The sequence below is a fragment of the Epinephelus moara genome, chromosome 24 (genome assembly GCF_006386435.1).
Source record: "Epinephelus moara isolate mb chromosome 24, YSFRI_EMoa_1.0, whole genome shotgun sequence".
Classification (NCBI taxonomy): domain Eukaryota; kingdom Metazoa; phylum Chordata; class Actinopteri; order Perciformes; family Serranidae; genus Epinephelus; species Epinephelus moara.
In genome coordinates, this window is record NC_065529.1 from 42834927 (window position 1) to 42856549 (window position 21623).

Sequence of the window (21623 nt, forward strand, 5' to 3'; positions counted from 1 at the left end):
TATAACTGAATTTTCTATCCATACATATAAATTTTAAATGTATTAAAATTATAAGGCATCTTTGAGTAAACTGCGAGTATCATTTAAGTAGGCTATGTCGTGGCTGGCCGAGTGTCCTCTTTTTTGGAAATCAAAATATGGTCACCCTATGTTTAGAAGCTTTTATTGTATTGGTGATTTTTCATAGTGAAAAGTGCTGCTATTCTCCATTACAGTAGTTTCCCTAGCTGAAATAATGGTGCAGAAATGCCATGATAAGGAAGACACAGAAAGGCTGACCAATCAGAGCAGACTGGGCTTTTTCTGGAGGGGGGCTTAAGCCCAGTTCAGACCTAAGATTTGCGACTAGACAAATTGAATCAGGCAACTACTTGCAATGTACCGTTCTGCAACGTTTTAAAAACCTGCCGGTTCACATCAATGCAACTAGATGAGACGGTGTATCATCTCTATGCAACAGTTTCCAGCTTTTCAGGCTTATTTTGTGGCTGGATATAATTTGTAGCTTCTTAAAATATGAATGAGGATAGTGATAGTGAGATAGTGAGATACTGGCTACCAGCGATTTGTTCAGTGGAGTTGCAGGTGAAACCATAAGCCAGCTTGAGTTGAGTTGAGACGTGAATCATTCGTCTGAGCTGGGCTTTAAAGAGACAGGCATAAAAACTGAGCCTTCTCAGACAGAGGGTGAATACAGGTGTTCCAGCACAGACCGTATGAGGAAAATAGATTGTCTTTTTTTTTTTTTAACTGTGAAAGCGAAACAGTAGAAATCTTAAATACAGGTCTGAACCTGATAATAAGCATTATAGGTCCCCTCTACTCTTATTTGTTGTATTTGACTTTGAATTGACCTATGGCAATTGATGATTTTTGGAGACATAACGATCAGATGTCATTGAGAAGTAACCAAAAGGTTACTTCTCAATGACATCTGATCGTTATGTAAAAACTACGCATTGGAGGGATATATTAATCATTTTATTGTTGAGAAGGTCGATGAAAAGCTTAAATTGCAAGCCAAAATTTACAGGTCCCAGTGTAAGCGTGATAAACCGCATCTCGTTGCTGTCACCATCAAAGACAACAAGATAGAGAATCAGCATTGTTCCACTGAAGTTAAGGTTTTTGGCTCAGAATATGAAAAAAGGATAACAGCCTTTTTACCAAGAGTGTCTCTCCGTTAGTTTGGTGCTACAGTATTTACACTGAATCATTCAGCATAACGTTTGCCAACCTTTGTTATCTCTGCCATTACAGATAAGTTAATGAAGCTAAGCTCCAGAAGTTAACGTTAGCTTAACTAGAGCCCTTTGGACAACAGCTAACAATGATGTACGATCACCAAAGTACAAAACTAGAACAAAATAGGCTAATGAACTCCCAGCAAACAAGGTGACATGATGAACAACGCAGCTAGGAGCTAACGTTAGGCTAACTTTAGCTAACGTTAGCTAGAGATGTTAAAGATAACTTTATATTTCTTTCCAGCAAAGTGACAATATGTTGCCTCAAACACAATGTTGACTTACCTTAGAACAGATGTAGACATCATTGTTAATCTTATTCACGTTGAGTTGATGTTGTGGTCTAACGTTACCACACAACTTTATCCAAAGGAGACACTTTTCTCGGTTGAGATGTGGTTTAGGAAAGGATAAAAAATACACCCTGTCGCCCAGCCTCTCAGGATACCTTGTGTCGGAGTTGCATGTACCCCATGCACACCGTTTGACCATTTTTAAACTTCAAATCTCAGAAAAAGCTCATAAAACGGAACGAAACTTACTTTCTGTAATGCATTTCAATGGACGTCCAGGCAGAGAATGTCCAAGTGTATGGTAATGGCTATACGCACTGTGACTGGCTCATCGCGTTTTAGGGCGGGGCTTAGCCATAGGTCAATTGTATCTGTAACCCTTGTTTGTGATGTCTAAAGTACTATAAAAAAAAGTAAAGACATTTCAGCTTCAACACGGAGTCTTTTGAGAGAGAGAGAGAGAGAGAGAGAGAGAGAGAATCACCATGCACTGAAGGATCAGTACATTTTCTCATCATGCTGTCGCCTCCAGGAGCCTTCACTTGTGTCAGCTCCTCTGGTTATTGTTAAATATCTGGAGCAGCTGACAGTAGGCAACTTATATTCACTTCACATGTTCTGTTATGCAACAAAGCAGTTTGCCTTAAATCTGTGGTCTCCAGTCTGCTGGCAGTATTCACCTGAACATCAGGAGCACCTGCTTTGGTCGTGACTCCTGTTGAACCCAAGTTCAAACCTTTTAGTAGTGTTTATTTAAACTAAATGACTTGTAGGGGTTCATGTGCCCAGGTGTATTCTCTGTCCTGATAACCCCAGTTGCCAGAAAGCGTCTTTTCTGTGAGTGGATCAGCACCACAGAGCATAAGTCTGATTTGTTCTATATCTTAAGGCCAAACCACATCTGGATTGTATGGTCCAGTCTGCAGAATCTGGCAAACAACAGATGGAAAAATACTGGAGATAATGATTCTGACACACTGCTGCCTTCTCCAAGTCTGAGAGAGAGTCATAGTTTTACAGTCCAAATCAGACTGATAATCTTTGTTAAATCAAGCTGGTCTGAAAGATAAACACTGACACTCTGATTTTTATAGTTTTTTTTCTTTATTCAGCAGAGGCAAGTTTCCACATCTGTCCTCTTGTCTCCCTGAAGTAGTTTCTTAACTTTGTTAGTATTCACAGTAACACTGTGGCTACACTGGCTGTGCAGTAAAAGCAGCGGTCCAGCTTCAGTCCTCTGTCCCTGTCACACAGGATGTGTCCAGCCACTTTACTGTTGTATTAGCACCTGCATTTTGGTTGTCCTCAGAGTTCAGGTTGGAATCAGTACATGTGACTAAAGAAAATAGACTTGCAGCCCAAATTTATGTTAAATTTGTTTTGTCAGATGACAATGTGATAATAGAATAAGGATTATATCAGCACTGCAGCGCAGCAACTTGGGAATGACTCCCTGGTTAACGGGTTTATGAGCTGTAATTAAATCACTATTTCATATTCTTTAGTTGTCTGACAACAGAGACAAAAAATGTGTGAATGTGAAGAACTAAACTGAGAATTTTTCTGTATTAACACACAGTAAGAGTGACTGGAAACACAAGTGTGGATGCCTGTTGTTTTCTCAAGAAAACGCCCTTTTTATTATTTGATTAATGCAGATGTAGTCTCACTTTTATCCAACTGTTTTTTAGTAATTCGCCTAAAAACTGTTTCAGCCCAAATGTGGAAACACTTTTGATGCAGTGCATTGTGGGATAGGTTTAGAGGACTGGAATATGTCAAACTTCCTCACGAACCTCTGCCATTAAAACACAGTGCTGCTCTTGTCATATGGGGATCCAAGCAGACTGAGCCATGAACCATTTTGCCCCCCAGCCTGCAGTTGAAGAAACACCGATCCAGGCTGTTTGTGTTTGCTGCTCTGAGCCAGGCTGATAGTGTGAAGCCAAACAGAGCTGAGGTCAGGACCACAGCAGGAGATATCTGTCAGCTCTGAAGCTAAAAGGAGGTTTACACTCAAGACAGCTGTTGCTTTACAGACACGGCAACATTTACAGTACACAGACATGTTTTCTGGACAGTGTAATTAAACTGGGTTTGCTGTGTAGTCATAAAAAATGGGCAGGGCTGCAGCATTCAGTTATTTTCAGGGCATGAGGTCATTATAATCAAAGGACTCATCTTCTGGGGAATATGAATGTGACCAGTAAATTTAATGAATCTACCGTTTAGATTTTGGTATTTATTATGACTGTTGAGGTGAACAAATTGACTCGAAGGTGATGCAAGTCCAGGTCCCTGAATTACAGCTCACATCGGCTACATGAGTTGCGTTCAAGTTACAGTCCTAGTTTCTGTAGGACCTTGTATTGACCTCCATATTTATTTATTAATTAATTTATTTGTTTGTTTATTTATTGTACCAACCAAAATATGTCCAAAATGGGTTCTACTCAAAGTGTTGCTGAAAACCAATTTTACTGCTTCTTTGGGATGGTGATCTGAGGCCACTTAAACTTTCCAAGTCTACACATCTAGAATCACTACATGATAAAGTTTTCTCAAGCAGTGTAGTTTAATTGGTTCAACACTGAAGATACTGTAGAGCCAAACGGCATCATTCAGAACACAACAAATCCGTTTAACACAACAATATCAAACCAGGGATCAGTTTCTCTCCCACTCTCTCCCTCTCTGTCTTTTTGGTAATGCTCCACTATATGGGAGCGTGCGCCATGTTTCCATCGGCTCGGTGTGGAATAACAGTCGTCTGGAAACTTCACCCGGCTGCCGTCTAGCCCTGGGCCCCCATGGAAAACTCTGAAACAGAATGTCCCAGGCTCACACAGACAGAGAGAACCAGACCAAAACAAAGATTTTTGTTGCTGTTGCCATTGTGATATACATTATACTGTATATGAAGAAGCAACTTTTTGTAACCTACTTTTTACAGTTTATGGATGGGTAGTTCAGGATTTACCTGTTGTTTGTACAAATGGTATAGAGGTACAACAAGGTTGTGCTTTTTGGCCATATATATTGATTATAGGCTTAATCCTTTTTTAAGAAACTTTTTTCTGTTACTAATTTAAGTCACCACTTAAAGTAGTTCATTCATTGAGACAGATTTTACAAGCCTTCTGTTTGTCCATAATGTTGGAATATTGAGACAAATGTCGTTAAAACTGAAGCCTTTGCTGTGGAGACTGACTGCCTCTTTCATTTGTAGTTTATATGAAAATAGCACAGTGGGCCAGACAGCATAATTGAATGATAACATGTTACTTGTTTAAACTTTTATGTTTTTTGTTAGTGAAAAGTTAATCCTTCATCACAGTTTTCCCTTATTCTGGTTTTCTTCAGGTTGCTCAACCGGCATCCAAAGTTAAGTTCATTTTAAGTTAAGTTCAGATAGATTGTCATGAAATTCTGTGCAGACACTCGTGGTTCCTAATGACTTTGAGGATCTCCTGACTTTTGATATGTGGCATTTCAACCAACTTACACTTTATTTTGTTTTTATTGCAAATAAGCAAATGTTAGCAGACATACAAACAACACATTGGAGTGAACGATGCTGTCCTCTACATGCTTCACCATGCCCTAGCTCATCTGGAGGAACCTGGCGCTTATGTGAGAATCATGTTCTTTGATTTTTCAAGCGCATTCAACACCATCCAACCCAACATACTCAAAGACAAGCTCACAGAGATGGCAGTGGATCCTTCCTTTATCTCCTGGATCACAGATTACCTGACAGGAAGGCCACAGTATGTCAGGTTGGGGAACTGTGTTTCTGGGACATTAATGAGCAGCACGGGAGCTCCACAAGGGACTGTCCTGGCTCCATTCCTGTTCACACTGTACACGGCGGACTTCAAATACAACTCTGAGTCCTGCCACATCCAGAAATACTCGGACGACACTGCTATTGTGGCGTGTATCAGGAATGGGCAGGAGTCTGAATATAGGGACCTGATAAAAGCCTTCAGTGACTGGAGTCACAAGAACTGTCTCCTCCTGAACACCTCAAAGACCAAGGACATGATCATAGATTTCCGCAGGTCCAAGCCCCCTCTTCAGCCAGTGAATACCTGTGGGGTGGACATCGAGGTGGTGCCAAGCTGTAAGTATCTAGGTGTACACCTGGATAAAGTTGGACTGGTCCCAAAACACAGACGCTGTCTACAAAAAGGGGCAGAGCCGCCTCCTTTTCTTGAGGAAGCTCAGATCTCTCGACATCTGTAGTAAGATACTGCAGATGTTTTCTCAGTCTGTGGTGTGTTGTTTTATTCTGCAGTCTGCTGGGGAGGAAGCATCAGACACAAAGATGCAAGGTGGCTGGACAAACTAGTCAAAAGACCTGGCTCTGTGATTGGAGTCAGGTTGGACACACTGGAGGAGGTGGTGGAGAGATGCACTCTGAAGATGTTCGAGGCCATCATGAACAACCCAGATCATCCACTCCACAACACCTTGATGGACCAAAAAAAATGTGGTGGACGGCTCCTCTCTCTTCGATGCAGGACAGAGAGATACAGAAGATCCTATATACTAACAGCCATCAGGCTTTATAATTCTTTGACATTTAATAGATGAGCTGACAGATAATTGAATTTCCCCTTGGGGATGAATAAAGTTATTCTTATTCTTATTCTTATGCTTCTGTTTTAGTCAATTCGGCTGTCTACAGAGGCAGCGCAATGGGTCGTGTTTCACTTGCACTATGCATTCGTAAGCTTGACCTGAAGCGTATTTTACATCTAAAATCTATTTTCTTCCATTTTTTGTACAATAATATGGTAGACACTACTGTAAGTTTTGTCAAAACGTGGATATACTACACTGAATACTGTACCTGAACACATCCTGTAGACAAAAATAGAGGGTTAAAGTTGCTGCAGTTGAGAGCTCTGACAGCAAACATACTGATGCATATTGTAACATTTAAGGATGTTTTTTTCCCACCTTTACTGATGGACAATTCAAACAATCAACTTCAAGGGGGAAGAACTAATAAATTCCTCTATAATTGTTTTAATGATGTGTGCAATGTCATTCCAGTGTGGAGGAGAGCAGGGATCTTCTGCTGTTCTTCAGGACCCTCAGGACTTTCTCAGACAGATGTGATGACCGGTGCAGAACCTTCCAACACTTCCAGGTAAGTGAAGACACACCTGCACCGAAATGGACTTCACATTGGCGACCCCACCCGCACACACCTGCTTTCTATTATTTGTGTGTTGTTGACACATGAGGAACTCCTCGCAGCGAATATGAAGGATTTGACCAAGTTGGGCTTTTCCTTCTATGCGATGTGTTTCACACCACTGATTTAAATTTTTGTGAAACATGGCAGTATTTTAGGCCAATGAGATTTCTGTTGCTGTTCTTTTGTTGTTTCTTTATGAGTCTGGAGACGTTTACTTGTTGCTCAGTGACATATCTGCATCATTCGTGGGGGACAAGATGAGTCCATCCTGAATTCTGTCAGTGGGGAGAGCAGATGGTCCATCAGTCAGTGTGAGGGCAGACAGACCCAAAATGAGAACTTAATGGTTGGATCTAATCTTTAACCTCTGCTCGACCTCTGTTGGGCTTCACCATCATCCATCAGTGGAAGAGCCTTGTTGTCTTGTCCAGCGTAGAGGTCAGAGGGTGAATCTAGAGGGACAGGGTTTCTCTTTGTGGTCCAGAAGAGACTGGCTTCAGGTTTTGTATTTCAAAACAGTTGTTAGCCTAATGTCAACCATGAAGATACAATGACGTCCTTAAAAGGGTCAGTATTGTTTGTAAAGTGCTTAGACTCAGGCTGATGAAAGAGTAAACTGGAGGTTAATGCAGTGGGTGTGAATTGGTGTGAGCATGGTAAAAATCAGGGTGGGACTTTATTGAAGAGGTAGCAGTAAAATGTCAAACAGTAAATCAAGCTGCAGAAGCAATATGGAACCTATTCTCCTGTTTACTTGGAGAATGTAAAGTTCTGCCAAGTTGGCTGTGCTGGAGGAGGATTAACCCACATTTTCCATACTGGCCTGTGTGCTCTAAACTCTTATTTTGCTTTAGTTGCATTTTCTTCAGTGTTATTATGGAAAAATGTAATTCCCATTGTAACTATTCAGCTGTAATGTGGGCAGTGCCTTGTATGCTGATTTCCATGCTTTAATGACACACAGACATCAACATGTATTTAAAGGAATAAACAAATAAAGATATAAAACACAAAGAATTCACATACAATCCAGGAATCTTAACCGACATTAACCAGCCAGTCACTGTAGGTCTGCAGGACTGCAGATGATGGTGGGCAGCATACCAGTCACAAACCACAGACGTTTACAAGCATGTGGCCAATCACTGAATGGCATTTCTCCATTGTGGGCATATTAGTGTTAACTGTCTGCACACAGATGCACAGACGCACAAACACATGCAGACAGCCATGGGGAATGGTGTAGTGCACATAATGTTTTTGTTGTGCTAGCGGTGTGACTTAAGATGGTGATATCAGTGGGTCATGTCAGCCACAACTTATTAACAGACCCAAACAGAATATGCAGATTTTTTTTAAAATTATTATTTAATTTTTATTCAGTTTTCAGCAGAGATCCAAAGTGAAAATCTACAGACATTAGCAGAATGTTTGTTTTGCTTGTAATGTGGCAAACAATATCCAGTTCACTTTTGTCTGCAAAACACATTCATTCTTCCACCTACCACAACATCATATTCATTCTCAAATTTAACACTTTAAAGTTTCTTTAGATATTTAACAGTTCTCGTACCTTTCCAAATATTCATCTGTTTCTTTTTGAAATCCACATTGACCACTCTTCACATCGAAATAACAAAGGACTCAGCCTATATGAGCGCACACTCTACCTTGTGAGCTAGAGATTGCCCCATCACCAATTTGTTTTAACTGAATATTCTCTGGTCCGGCTCAAAACACAAAAGCGCAGAATCTGTCAGCATGTTAGTAACTGGTAGCCTACTGACAATGTTGTCTTTACGTCACCTGATCAACTGACTTCAGCCATTTTGATAACAGACATTCGACTTATTGAAGACGTGAACTAACCACAGACACTTGAGCTATAATCCACGGCACATAGCTCCTGCAGAATTGATTCAGAGGAATCACAGTAATGGTTATTTAACATTACTTTTGGTATTAAGATTTTTAATGGTCTTGGTGGGGGTTCCTGTTGGCCTGGTGGTCTGCCAGGCCTGTACATATATAGGGGAAACACTGCATATACACTTATTCCGACACTGAATGTTGTGCCCTCATTTGAATTGCAATTAAATAACTGAAAGTAAATCAACCTAAAAGGGCACTTGGAAAATGCAGTCCCATTTGAAGGCCGAATTCCCTATCTTGTGTTTTTAATAAAAGTGAAAAAATAATTTGTGTATCACATCTGTGACTTGGATCCACTCCAAAATTTAATAGGTTCTTCCTTGGCCTGTGCTACACCCTTCCTCCAAGTTTCATGAAAATGTGGCCTGTAGCTTTTCCATAATCCTGCTGACAAACAGACAAACAAACAAACTAAACTGAAAACATGACCTCCTTGGTGCAGGTAATGACGTCAAACTGTCTTTATTCACCTCTGCCATTTTCAGTGTCATGTAATGTACTTTTAGCAGAAAACTTAAGTACTCAGGGGTGTCATGAACATTTCAACCTGTAATGGCCACCTCCAGGGCTTGGCATATAACACATGGATGTTTAAGTTGTATGCTGGCTTGAGTTTTTATACTTTGACGAAAAGACTATCTCTTATTAGATGTTTGACACTGGAGTTGAACGTATACCGGTAGTTTTGCTTAAAGGAATTATGGAGGCACTATGGTGGGTACATTTGTAGGCTCCATTGCTACCCAATACAGTAGGTCATGAGCATCTCCTCAAAAATGTAAATAACACATTAGGGTTTGGGAGATGCCAAGTACATTGCTCTGTTTGGGCTGCTTATGCTTTTTCCTACAAGTGTCAGATGTTGGCATAGACTGTTCACAGTAAAGACAACATTAAAGAAGATGAGGAGAGACTCTTTTCAGAAACAGATATCAAACAAAGACATTTCCTCTGCAGACCCTCTGCTAACTACAGTCACCGTTGTTGATCTCAGCATGAATGAAAGAATATAAACACAGTTACTATGGAGAATATACTTATTGCACAATACAGGTGAAATTTAAAGCTTAACTCTAATCAAAACCTTCTGCATCTACAAAGGGACCGGCATAACCACCACTAAAACCTCCTGTGTTGATTGGAGTATGATTCCATTTTTTTCTGGCTGTACCTGTACTTTAGGCTAAACATTTGAAACACTTTTTCTTACACATAAAGCAGACTCAAAAATAATTCCAAACTCATTTTAATTTACAAAGTTTGATTTTATTAAAACATCTTAAAAATATCGCCATGTCACATACCCATCTTCCTGTACATCACTGTCTTATTCACATCAGTAATAATTTCTCTTTATTACTGGAAGGGAAGAGTTAGAGACACAAGCAAGACATTTTAAAAGCAGACAAAATAAAAAAGGAGTAACTTTCACATTACTATAGTTCATAGATAGATTGTTCCCCAGCTCACTCCAACTGGAGTCTATAAATTAAAAAACAAAGTGAAGCCGAGTCACAAAATGCTTAAGAAAGCCTGCAGTTGGACAAGTCTACATGGCCATTGCCTTGTATAGAGAGGATGTTTTAATGGAATAATTAAAAGTGAAATTAATTCACACAATAGCAGAGCAAAACGCAGTCGTTTTCTGAGAGAACACTCATGAGAAAAGTATTAACAGACTATTCCTGCTGGCATACCAAGACAATCTAATGTGAATCAGCTGTCTGAGTCAGCTGGAATCAATAGTCTGACAAGAAAATCTCAAAGCAACATACAATGAATGACAAATGCTCACAGGCTGTTTTATTTTAAGTGCCATTTCAGAAACTTTTCATTGCCATGTGACAATGTTCATTTGGAGAAAATAACACTTTAAATCATCATGCAGGCATCAAGTATTTCTCTTGTATGACTAAAATGACTTCAATCCTGTTTGGAAGACACTGTAGCATCTTCCCTCCTTCTGTCATCACAACTCTTTAAAATATTAACTGCAAAAATACTTGGTATGTGGTTTACAAAGAACATCTAAGGTTGTGTTTTGTAAACTACAGTAACATTTTCATTCAGTGGTGACGGTACGTCAGACAGGACTTATATTTTCAAAATGGACTTTTTTAATATTATGTGTTAGCCTCAAAGCCAGCCTACATTGTTTTTAGTCTGGAAGTTTTAAAATGAAGCATGCAACAACATTAATACACATAGTTAAAAACTGCTCTTCATGTCATGTGTTCTTGCAATGATGTCTGACCAGATTAAATTCCTGATGATCCACAATGAGCAAGGTGAAAACTGTGATCCGGCTTTGTAAGGCTAAAAAATGTGTCGTTCTATAAAAGCACTTGTTGGACAGTTTACTTGCAGTTGTTGTTTTTGTTGTTTAATTTAATGTAAAACCTTGAAATGAGATGTTTTACACAAGTACAAGTTACTTGTTTAGGTCAGCAAAAGTGGCAAAGTTATATAACAGGTTGCAGTATTATCCTGACTTAATTTTTTTTCTTTAGTACTTACAGTTGCATAAAGTAAAAAATAACTTCTATTTGAGAATCTATTTTACAAAAGTGTGAAAACATTGGCCTGTTGTGTTTCGAACTAATAAGTACAGGTAGTTATAAGCAAGCCTGTTGGCTTGCGGCTGCATATGTGTTTAAAGTCACAAGCAGTGTGTGTCGTTTCATTCATGTAGGTAGTACAGCGTCAGGTCAAAATGAAACAATAAATTGGACTGATGTTGTAAAGATGTTGGTGCTTCTCCACTCATTTACAGGATTACATCAGTTCTGCTGCCATTACGTCACCTGTAGAAAGGACAGTCAGAGGGCAGTTTGCCTGCTGAACAGGTGGTCTGAATCTGTGTATCTGGCTATCTGACAATAACAGTCTCATCGTCAAGGCTTCAGTGCGCTTCATCCAAAGTGTTTGTCCAGTTTATTAACATCTGAAGCCCTTTTTTTGATAGCGGAATCAAAAGCTGTGTCGGACAATTTTTGTTGTCTGAAACAGACAATCTGACAAACACATCCACTTTATGCATTGATTGGCCAGGTGTGTTGAGGTGTAAGGTAGGCTGGATCTAGACTTCTTTGTCAAGATCTTTTATGACTTTGGTCTTGTTAAACATCATAAATGCTTTTGAAGAGAGATTGTCTGAAAGTGTGGGCCGTTACACACATTTGTAGGATTCAACATGTCAAGACTTCAACGTGATTCAAGAAACAAAGTTGTTGGAGAGGGATCAGAGAGGCAGTGTGATGTAGCCTGCCTTTCACTGAGGATAGTTTTAACTAGTAGAAGTGTCTTTTTTAGACGTGTTCAGACTAACTAGTTTGTTTGAAGCATAGTGAGGCCTTCACAACTTTTGGGTTGTTTTGCACCAATTCATTTGACTGTGACTGTCAACATCTCTAGTGTGCATCATCATGCAGATGTTTAAATGCCTGAAAAAGGCCAGAGTAGAGAAGATCCTTGAATTCTACACCTTTTAATCCAGTGAATGGTTTCATTTCGACCTGACAGTGTCACATGCTGTTTGTAGGTTTGCTGAAGTAAAAAACATTGACACCTTTATCCCCACCGTGGGACCAGCACCCCAAATTCCAGAACGTCACGGTATCCCCCCAGCACTCTGTTGTGGGAAAACTGCTCCATCAGCAACAAAGGGGCTACAGTAAAGTTTCTGCCTCCTCAGCGGTACCGTCCGACAGGCAATACCTTCATACAGACAAAGCTGTCGGGGTACTTCGACAGCACCACGGGGTTGCCGTCCATGCGGACCTCACTGAGGCTTGGTCGTAGGTAGTAGGTGTCATTTCCCCTGCAGAAGGTGTTTACGTTGACCTCAGTTATGTTGTTGTTCTGAAGAAAATGGAGTGAATAAAATGTTAGCTGGTGGAGTCGAAAAAACCTCAGAATCAGATAGAAAGAGTTGTCCTATAATACTGATTAACATTTCACTAGCACGCAAAAAAACTGTTTCAATTCAGTGTTCCTAGCTTCCGAAGTCAATATAGTTGTGTATATTTTAGCATTAAAGGATACAAACCTGTAGATGTAAGATTCGAACATTGTCTGGGATGTATGGAACAGCCTCCAACTGGTTGTCAGCCAGGTAGAGGTTGATCAGCTTGGCCATTTTCTGTTGGAGAAACAAATTCACACCATGAAGACCTCATAGATTCAGCTGAATTATTCAAGCCATCCGTGTGTGGAAACTAAAGGTTTACTTTCAAAAACATACAGCACACTTGGATACAAGAATATATATTAGCAGAAATGTAAAAATGACAGTTTGTGGTTTTAGGGGGGGTTAGGAGCTGCATCTCTTTCTTATTAATAAACGGTCAAGTAGTGACTGTATTACTTCCTGGAGTCTGAGGTTGCCAGGTTTGGTACCATCGTGCCTGTACAGAAACCAGTACCTGCTGCTGAACAGAAGTACGAGATGGATGGATATACTAAAGAGTTCCAACATGTAACTCCCCCAAAAACCACAAACTTCTTTCTCATTCTTTGGGCAAAGAAAGTAAGCATATTTCATAAACGGTTGGAAAAAACTAATGTAGGCAATAGAAAACTCTGCAGTAAGGAAATATAGGCTCCATCCAAGCATCTCTGTATTGGTTTTCTATTGTGTTGTAAAGCAACCTAAAATGGTGTTGCATAGTATCCTGTAGTACCTTGTCCTATGAATCTTTGCTCTGCACAAATATCATACACAGTACAGGATTTAGCCAGCCTGCCTTCACCTTCGGCACAACATTGCTAAGAAGAGCTTCCCTGGCTGGTTTGTGTCTCTCTGATAATAAATACTTGCTAATGATAGACAAATAGTTCTGTTCAATTTTCCAAAAATGCTTTGATTTGACCCAGTCTCCATTGTCTAGATCAGGTTGGGATGATTGAAAAAGTTTGGAGAGATGAAGATGTTTACCTTGAAAGCATTAGCTTTGACACCCTTTGTTTTGAGGAGGTTGTAGTTGGCATTGAAGGATATGAGTTTGGAAGGTAACATAGGAAGTTTGACCAGTCTGTTCTCAGCCAGAGACAGTTCCTCCAGCAGGGTCAGCTTAGCGAACGCGCCATCTTCAATCTCTGAGATCATGTTCCCCGACAGGTCAATCCTCTTCAGCGTCACTATTAATAGATTGGAGAAAAATATGTTATTGCAGTTGTAGCCATTTTGGACATCTCGCTTTCTTTTGTTGTTGTATCACCATTTTGAACCATTTTAGGTCAACTGGTTCTCGTTCCTTCCCTGTTCAACAAAGCTATTACAGACACCTGTCAAATTGTTCCTCTGATGTTATTGTAGAACTCTGTAGACTATTGCAATCCAGCACAATGTAGTACTAAAAGACCAAGACATGGACTGGATAATCAGCTGAAGTGTTTGACCTAGACCCTGTTGAGAGGGGCATACCTAAAACTATGTATTTGAATTTGTAGATGTATGTATTCGTCCTCTTGGAGAGAGATACTTGGACCAGTATCTTTGTAATTTTGCAAATATTAACACTGGCATTTCTCTTCTGGGCTGGGAAATTATCAAGTCAGGGTTTCTCCTGTTAGCAGTGGTGCAAAGTGCTTTACCCTTGTGATGTGTATGCATTTCTGTTTTTTAAGGTCTCTTAGCCAGCTGGTGTCTTGCCAGACAAAAAAAGAACCGTAGCAAACGGGGCTAAGCATTTTATGACCCAGAACCTAACATGAAAAAACTTAAAATCATCAACAGAAGCTGATATCTGTTGTGTATTTGTCCTGCCTAATTCTGCTGTCTTTACCCTGTTTACCGCAACATCACATCCCATTGCTATGCTGACGACACACAACAATACCTAAAAGGATACTCCAGTGATTTACTTTTGCACTTTCTTAAAGTTTTGAGACTCTGAAGAGACGGATTGAAAAAATAATGCTTAACATCTGTGCAGCAGAGGCCAAGATATCCTGACTCTTAGTTCCAAGTTTGGATCCACCTTCAAAAACACTGGATCCTACATTTTCCATGATGCTGTTCTAAAGTGTCTTTTCATTTAACCCTTCCGGCCTGGTAAACACCCACATTTTTCAAATTGTACACCTCCAGTTTGTAATGCAGGCTTCCTGTTATAAACTTATAGCTCTAAGGCCAAGCTGAAATAACCCAGAGACACATGCTGGGAAGATTTTCTGTAAATAATAAAGTGCAGTATACAATTTCAGGATAATTAATCAAAGAACAATACAGTGAATCTGACTAGTATTCACCACCACCCCTCAGTCTCTGGAGACAGTTTCCAGCCTTACCAATGTCAACAAAGTCTTTGGTGCTGATCTTTTTGATCTTGTTGAAGCGGGCATACAGGTAGGCCGTCTCTTTAGGCAATGTGGGAACGGCGGTCATGTCTGGACTGACCTCCTCACAGTATACTGAACCAGTCAGACACACGCACAGCAGGCAGGTGGGTAGGTCTGCAATACAGAGGCACCACACAAACATCAAACCTTCTTCAGAATAGTCTGTAGTCACAACAATGCATTTCTAACAACCAATCATTAATTCAATTAGGGCTGCAACTAACAATTATATTTTTGATTAGTTTTGTAGGCTATAAAATGTCAGAAAATAAAATTCTATGAAGTCAAAGGTGAAGTGTTCAAATGTCTTGTTTTGTTCGATGAGCCTACAACAACTCAAAGATACTCAGTTCATTGCATAAGACCTAAGATAGGTAGGGTACAGTATGTTTTGTATTTTTGTTTGAAAATAACTTCAACAGTGAATCGATTATCAACATAGTAGTCTATTAATTTTCTGTTGATCGATTAATCATCTCATCAACTGTAATATTGCCTGTGTTTATGAAACAAGGGAGTACCAAACATTTCAGTCAAACTCACTTTTTTCCTCCTGTGTAGTTTGAGAGAATGTTATGGTAGAAATTAATCAATTTGATGTAAAGCAGCCATCGTGCATGCTTTTACTACTTCACATCCTCACTGGTGTAACTCTCTTTATGTGGCAGTCAGTCATCTGTAGCTCACCTACAGCTAGTTCAAAATGCAGACACGAGTCTCCTCACTGGTACTAAGAAGAAGGAATTTATCTCTCTTGTACTGGCCTCTCCTCACTGGTTACCAGTGAAATATAGTATTGATTTTAAGATTGTTTTTATTTGTTTTTAAAGGTCTGCCTTTAAGATCCCTCAGATATTTTGATTAATCAGATTAATGTTCCACATTCCCAGTTTTAATTATTTAGTTGTATTTTAACTCTCCCTGTAAATAACTTTAGTCAGCGCTTGTTTTTAAAATGTGCTCTATCGATAAATTTGACTTAAGTTGATATCATTATACCAAGAATGATAATCTTACACTTTCAAGTTTGTCATAAACTTTAATTTGACCCGCTTTTCATCTTATTCAGGTTCTTGTCACCTCAGAACCTAAAAGAGCAGGTAGCCATGTTGGGCATGACTTCTCCATACATTAAAAAATGTGTTCTTTGAGATAGATACTATGAAGTAGACTTTAGAGGCAACCAACCAAGTTATTGTAATTGCTGTTTGCCAACATGTGCTTCTGGGTTCAAACCCAACTCAACTTTGATTAAAATGTTCTGAGAAAACTGAAGTTTCTCTTTGTGTTTCCCAAACCTTCAAACCAGGAACACATTGACTCAATTGGCCAGCAGTTTAAACTTCCTATATCAATTTAAATGAGATGTTTTTGTGTGTACATGAGAAAAACAGGCCTTTCTCTTACCAGAGGCATCTCCTTCTGCTTCGATTGCGGTGTCATCAGGTTCATCAGCAACAGACACCACGCTCTGCAGGAGAAAGCAAGGCCTGTTCATATAGCCGCCAGCTCATTTGCTAGAGCAAAACATTAGCCCCTTTTACACTGTTCAAGGTGGGAATATTGCGTTGTTTTGCCGCCTCACCATGCTGTATGTGAGGTACAATCACAGAATGGGGAGAGTGGTCTTGAGCGCTATTGACACATATGTTATATGTTACCCTAGAGGCCAACGCTGCTGTGTCACGTGTCATGCCCATCACGCCTCGTATGCCGTCTATAATCACACACTGGAGCGGAATGATGTTGCTGTTGTTTTGTTTTGTGTCAAAATGCAAAGGTGGCCTGAAGAAGGGACCTTGGTGTGGCCCTGTAGTGCAATCTGTGTGTAAAAATGACAATTGACGCTCCCAAGGTTAGGAGTTCAGTTTTGGAAATATGCTCACATGTTGCACTGTGTCAAAGTTTTTGTAGAAACAAAATGAAGATAGAAAAAATGTCTGTATTGCATTGTGCTTGGAGCCTGGAGATAACTGTTTTCAGCCATTGCTGTTAAATACAGTGGTCATGGGCAGGTTTTGGTTAGGTTTGATGTAATGATAACGTTAAAAAAAAAAAAAATAGAATCAATTAGAATTAAATCAAAGACACTAACAATGTGGCAGTTTTCTCTTACAGTCACAGGCATGTAGACTGGGATAAAACTGCTGTCTTATTTGGAAAATGTAATTTACACACTGATGGTGACCATGGCAACAGTAAGTCTTGTTATGAATTATTTATAAAACAGTGAGGGGATAATAAAATGTGTGATTTTTAACCACTGAAGAACAAGAACTGGAGTCTGTAAGAGACACTGTTGGGTCCAAGTGGACACTTTGACTGTAAATTTCACTGTGTTAGAAATAACTGTGTTGCTGACAGCGTGTCGCTTTAAGTACACCTGAGAAGATGAAATCCAGAAAGTCCAGTTTCAGTCACAGATCCATGAGTTTAAAGGGTTTATCAACACTAAAACACTGTAAAGCAGATGTTATAGTATGAGCCAGAATTCTTCAACTCTGGCAAGTTGTCATGACGACAGTCACTTTATCCTCCGTTTCCATAATCTCCAGATGATGAATAGAATTATACAGTTCATGTTACAAAGTCATCTACCAGGAACATGTGCTTGGATGTATTTGATTGCCCAGTGAAGTGTGTTGGATAATACTTCCGCAAAAATTTAGTCAGGTTCAGCTGAAGCCATCTGTCCCTTCGTTGTGCCAACACAGTGGCCTGATTAAAATGAATGAGGAGGCTACGATTTGTGACACAGTTCTGCCATTGGTCTGAACACAGACGCCATTCAGTGCTCTCATTATCAACAATCGCACGTTGGTTACCAGACTCTATTTCTGTAGCAGTCTACAGCTGGCTACTGGCCGATCACTGACCACAGTCATAGCTGCTGCAGTGTGCACGACTAGTTACTGGTTAGCTGCGGGGTTGAGGAAATTTTCCTTTTTAATTTTGTGGTGATGACTTTTGGATTTGCATTGACACTGTTCTTTGTAACCATACCTGATCAGTTCATCTTTCAGAAATGTCCTTGTACTTGCACTGACACATAACCAGGCGGGGTAATGCCGTTGTGCTGTCATGCAGGAACCAATGAGAATTATGTTGGAGTTTTGGGCTTGTGAACAACTCCAAATCTTTCAACTGTGGCAGCCAGGTAAATTGTATCATCAATAAGCCACTTGCCACAGAAGCTCATCATTCTGAGGACTTAGTTGCATGATTGCAACCAAAAAGCATCTTTGCAAAATACAACCAGAGAGAGGGGAACTAATCTGCTACCAGTACACTAACAACTAATGAAAGTTTAAATCCTACATCACCATGGTTGGTTAGTTTATCCTCTGTTACCGTGGCCTGGATTCAATCCCCTGCAGTGCCTGTAACCAATCAAAGTATCCTTGAGCAAAATAAAAACCCCAATCCTTGTTTCTGAACGAACTGACTGGACCACAGACCAATCAAAGGGATGAAAACAGAACTTTTCCACATTGTGGATTAAAAAGTTAGCCTGAGTGAATCTTGTGGTTAATTGTAGAAGCAGAAGAGGCTATGAAGTCTGTCTCTGAAGGACCTGGCACTGACAAACTGTTGAATGAAAAACAGTTGGTCCCAAATGAAGTTTTTACTCATTAAAAACTCAAGTTAAGTTTCACAGCCTCATTCACTCACACTTATTTCTGTCCGTCTCATTCTCTGGATTGTTTGTCGGTTTTTCCACTTCCTGCAAGTGTTTCCCGAAGGATCAACCAGACCAGACTCTGGTTTTGGTTTGTCCAAATATTTCTTGAAGAGGTTAGTGTGGTTAGTCAATGGTTAGTGTGGTCGCTTCAGGGTTCTGTTTGTCTGGTGGGAGAAAAAGTTAGACACAGCCACAAGGTAGGTGTGTGTGTGTGTGTGTGTGTGTGTGTGTGTGTGTGTGTGTGTGTGTGTGTGTGTGTGTGTGTGTGTGTGTGTTGAAACTGTGAGCTGAATGAATTATTACCTCTTAGAGGAGGGCGGTGAAGTCAAGTGCTGACAGTTTCTGGCGTTTGCCAGTGGGAGAAGACAAATTAACTGACTACACCATGAAGTGGATTATTAGCTCTTAGAATAATGCGGCTAGGTCATGATTTTGCATATTTCCAAATATTGAGCATGACAAAATTGTCCTTGGGGATAGTAAAGACTTATTTTATATCTTATTCCTCATATTTTTTACCTCTGTTTTATTTTTCTTATCTTTCCTTAATAAGAAATTTCTGTTATCTAAGTGTTAAGGGTGTCTTTCTGCTCATAAAGTCTATGCACAAGATTGCATATTATTATTTTTCTTTATAAATGCAACTTCACCACCTGAATAAATCAACTGAATCATTATGTAACAGTGACAACTACAAGTGTAAGGAATGTCTTCTGAAGTAATGCAACATGTGAACGGCAAAAACTTTATTTGCTGACATAGGACTATTTAAGAAAAAAAATGTGTTTTGCAAATTTAAATCAAATGTTTGTCTCAAAGCATGTTTTCAATAAAAGCATGTACCTTGCAGAAAAGCATGCTGTAAATAATAATGTACTTACCCTAGCCCTCCTTGATTTCAAATGGTCATTGAAGTATCCGTTCAGCTCCCTGTCAGGTAGAGATCCCGGTATCAGCTGTGAGTCCTGATCAGACCTCCTGGACGAGGCTGCCACCAGCCACGGCACCAGCATACAGGTGAATAAGAGAGCCTTCATGCTGTCCAAAGCAGTGTGACGCCGACACACCAGCTCGCCTTAAAGCCTGAGTTTGGGTCAGCAGCTGCTCTATGCTACAAGCCCCTGTTGGGATGTGTCAAATGACTGTATTTAAAGGCTGAACCAGTAGCTTCCAGCAGACTCTTAAAGCAGAGTTTATAGAGCAGAGCACTTAACCCTTCCCTGACCACCCACCATCCATCTGCTGTGTGAGAGAGAGAGAGGCAGAGACAGGATGTACAGAAAGAAGCAGACACACCAAATAGAGGCACATATGGAAAAAGACAAAGAGTCAAAGAGAGAGTATAGTGTCCTTTTTTCTGTTAAGTGTCCCCTCAATGTGTACAGGAAAAAATGCAAAAACTGCAGAGACAGCAGAAAAATTGAAAGTTGACAACCACAGTGTGAGTGTGTTTTGTCGGGAGGAATGTCTGTGGTCTCCGCCTGGCCACTCAGTAATGACTCGTAATAACCAACCTATCTTTCATTAGGCTGGATGAGTGTTTTTTTTCTTCTGGACTGGCTCTGTTTTTCTCTCAGCCGATGGTCAGACAAACACATTTAGCAGCCGTTAGACAGACACTGATTATAGGCTAGATTTTATATGATTACTTTGGACTGACCATCAGTCGAAGCTGCTTCGCTTGCTGGATGACTCCTCTCAGAGTTAACGAGGTTTCAGGTTATAGTTTACGTTACTCAGTTGAGCAGAGTATCAGTACTCGAAACCTTTAAGGTATTGACTGTAATAGCCAGGTACCAAGTCGTATTGAAACTTCTCCAGTCAAACGACACCTGCATTCAAACCTTTTTGTACCTAGCTCTAGAAAAAATGATTATTTGTATGGTTTTTCTCGCAGCCAATCACAGCAAGATTTCTTCAGTTTAATGTGACATGTGATTGGCCCACTACCCCAGCAGCTACAACCCACACAGTCTGATGAGGTGTAGTCAAGCGCTTACATTCACATGATGGGTATCAAATGAAGTCCTCAACTGGTATTACCATCACTTTCAGCTACTGGTTTTGGTTCAGATATCGTGATTTTTTTTTGCGACACCCAGCCCTATTACCCAGTGCTTCCACTTCCTTTTACATTATCAACCAATAAAGTTTTTTCAGTAAAAGCAACAATTTCTCAGCTAGAATGAGGACGGTACAATGAATGTAATGTTCACGCATAGTTATATAGTTACACATGCACAGTTATGCTGAAGTGCAGAGACTGTTTAACTGCACAAGTTTTATTCAAATGAACAAGAATATCTTTTGAAAGAATTATGTTTTTCCCCTCGACTGGGGCTCCGTAGATTTGGAGAATCTATGATAAGGAGTGTTGAGGCTGTTGGTGGACCCATACCTTACTAACGCTTAATGTTGGGTTTCCTTTCATTTAGTGCTGTACAGCTACCACCATCACCACCAAATCCTCACGTCGCATACATAAAATCAAACTGCGCTGAGCAAATTCTGCTTCACTAAGTTATTTTTTAGCCACCTAAAAAGGCCCACCAAAAGAGTCAATATCAGTGTAAATGTACAGATTTTTTTTAGGTGGCTAAAATAAGTTTTGCTGCCGTCCCGTCCACAGCAGTACATAGCTTGGCTTTTGTGCTGGTAGATTTGGTTTATCAAACATGATCACAAAGCAACAGTACATAAAATAAGTGCAGCAGAAACATCAAACGGGTCAGACCACTGTGTTTAACCACATACAGTCAGGTCCATAATTATTTGGACAATGATACAGTTGTCGTCATTTTGGCTCTGTACACCACCACAATGGGTTTTAAATGAAACAATGAATACCTGCTTAAAGTGCAGACTCTCAGCTTTCATTTAAGGCTTTTTTCAAAAATGTAGTATGAACCGTGTAG

The 21623-nt window shown here is 39.9% G+C and overlaps 2 protein-coding genes across 3 annotated transcripts in view; one reads left to right on the forward strand and one right to left on the reverse strand.

Moving 5' to 3' along the window:
* The window catches only part of cenpp (centromere protein P), a 132232-nt gene that overhangs the window by 7674 nt on the left and 102935 nt on the right, over positions 1 to 21623 (forward strand). For both annotated transcript variants that reach the window (XM_050039164.1, XM_050039165.1), the window contains exon 6: positions 6605 to 6701. In XM_050039164.1, the coding sequence (XP_049895121.1) occupies positions 6605 to 6701 (97 nt within the window). The remainder of the gene's footprint in view (positions 1 to 6604; positions 6702 to 21623) is intronic.
* On the reverse strand, positions 9935 to 19905 carry ogna (osteoglycin, paralog a). The gene is made up of 6 exons (XM_050039167.1): positions 19590 to 19905; positions 16434 to 16497; positions 14976 to 15140; positions 13621 to 13823; positions 12733 to 12825; positions 9935 to 12545 (listed from the first exon to the last, which is right to left on the reverse strand). The coding sequence occupies exons 1-6, from the start codon at positions 19743 to 19745 to the stop codon at positions 12375 to 12377; spliced, it is 852 nt and encodes a 283-aa protein (XP_049895124.1). The 5' UTR covers positions 19746 to 19905; the 3' UTR covers positions 9935 to 12374.

Bases quoted from the DNA above. Each gene is read 5' to 3' on its own strand.
- ogna (XM_050039167.1), bottom strand. From the start codon at position 19,745: ATGAAGGCTCTCTTATTCACCTGTATGCTGGTGCCGTGGCTGGTGGCA. The intron at 16,498-19,589 runs GTAAGTACATTA...TTTCTCCTGCAG, and splicing joins TGAAATCAAGGAGGGCTAGG to AGCGTGGTGTCTGTTGCTGA. The intron at 12,546-12,732 runs GTTTGTATCCTT...CATTTTCTTCAG, and splicing joins TTCGAATCTTACATCTACAG to AACAACAACATAACTGAGGT.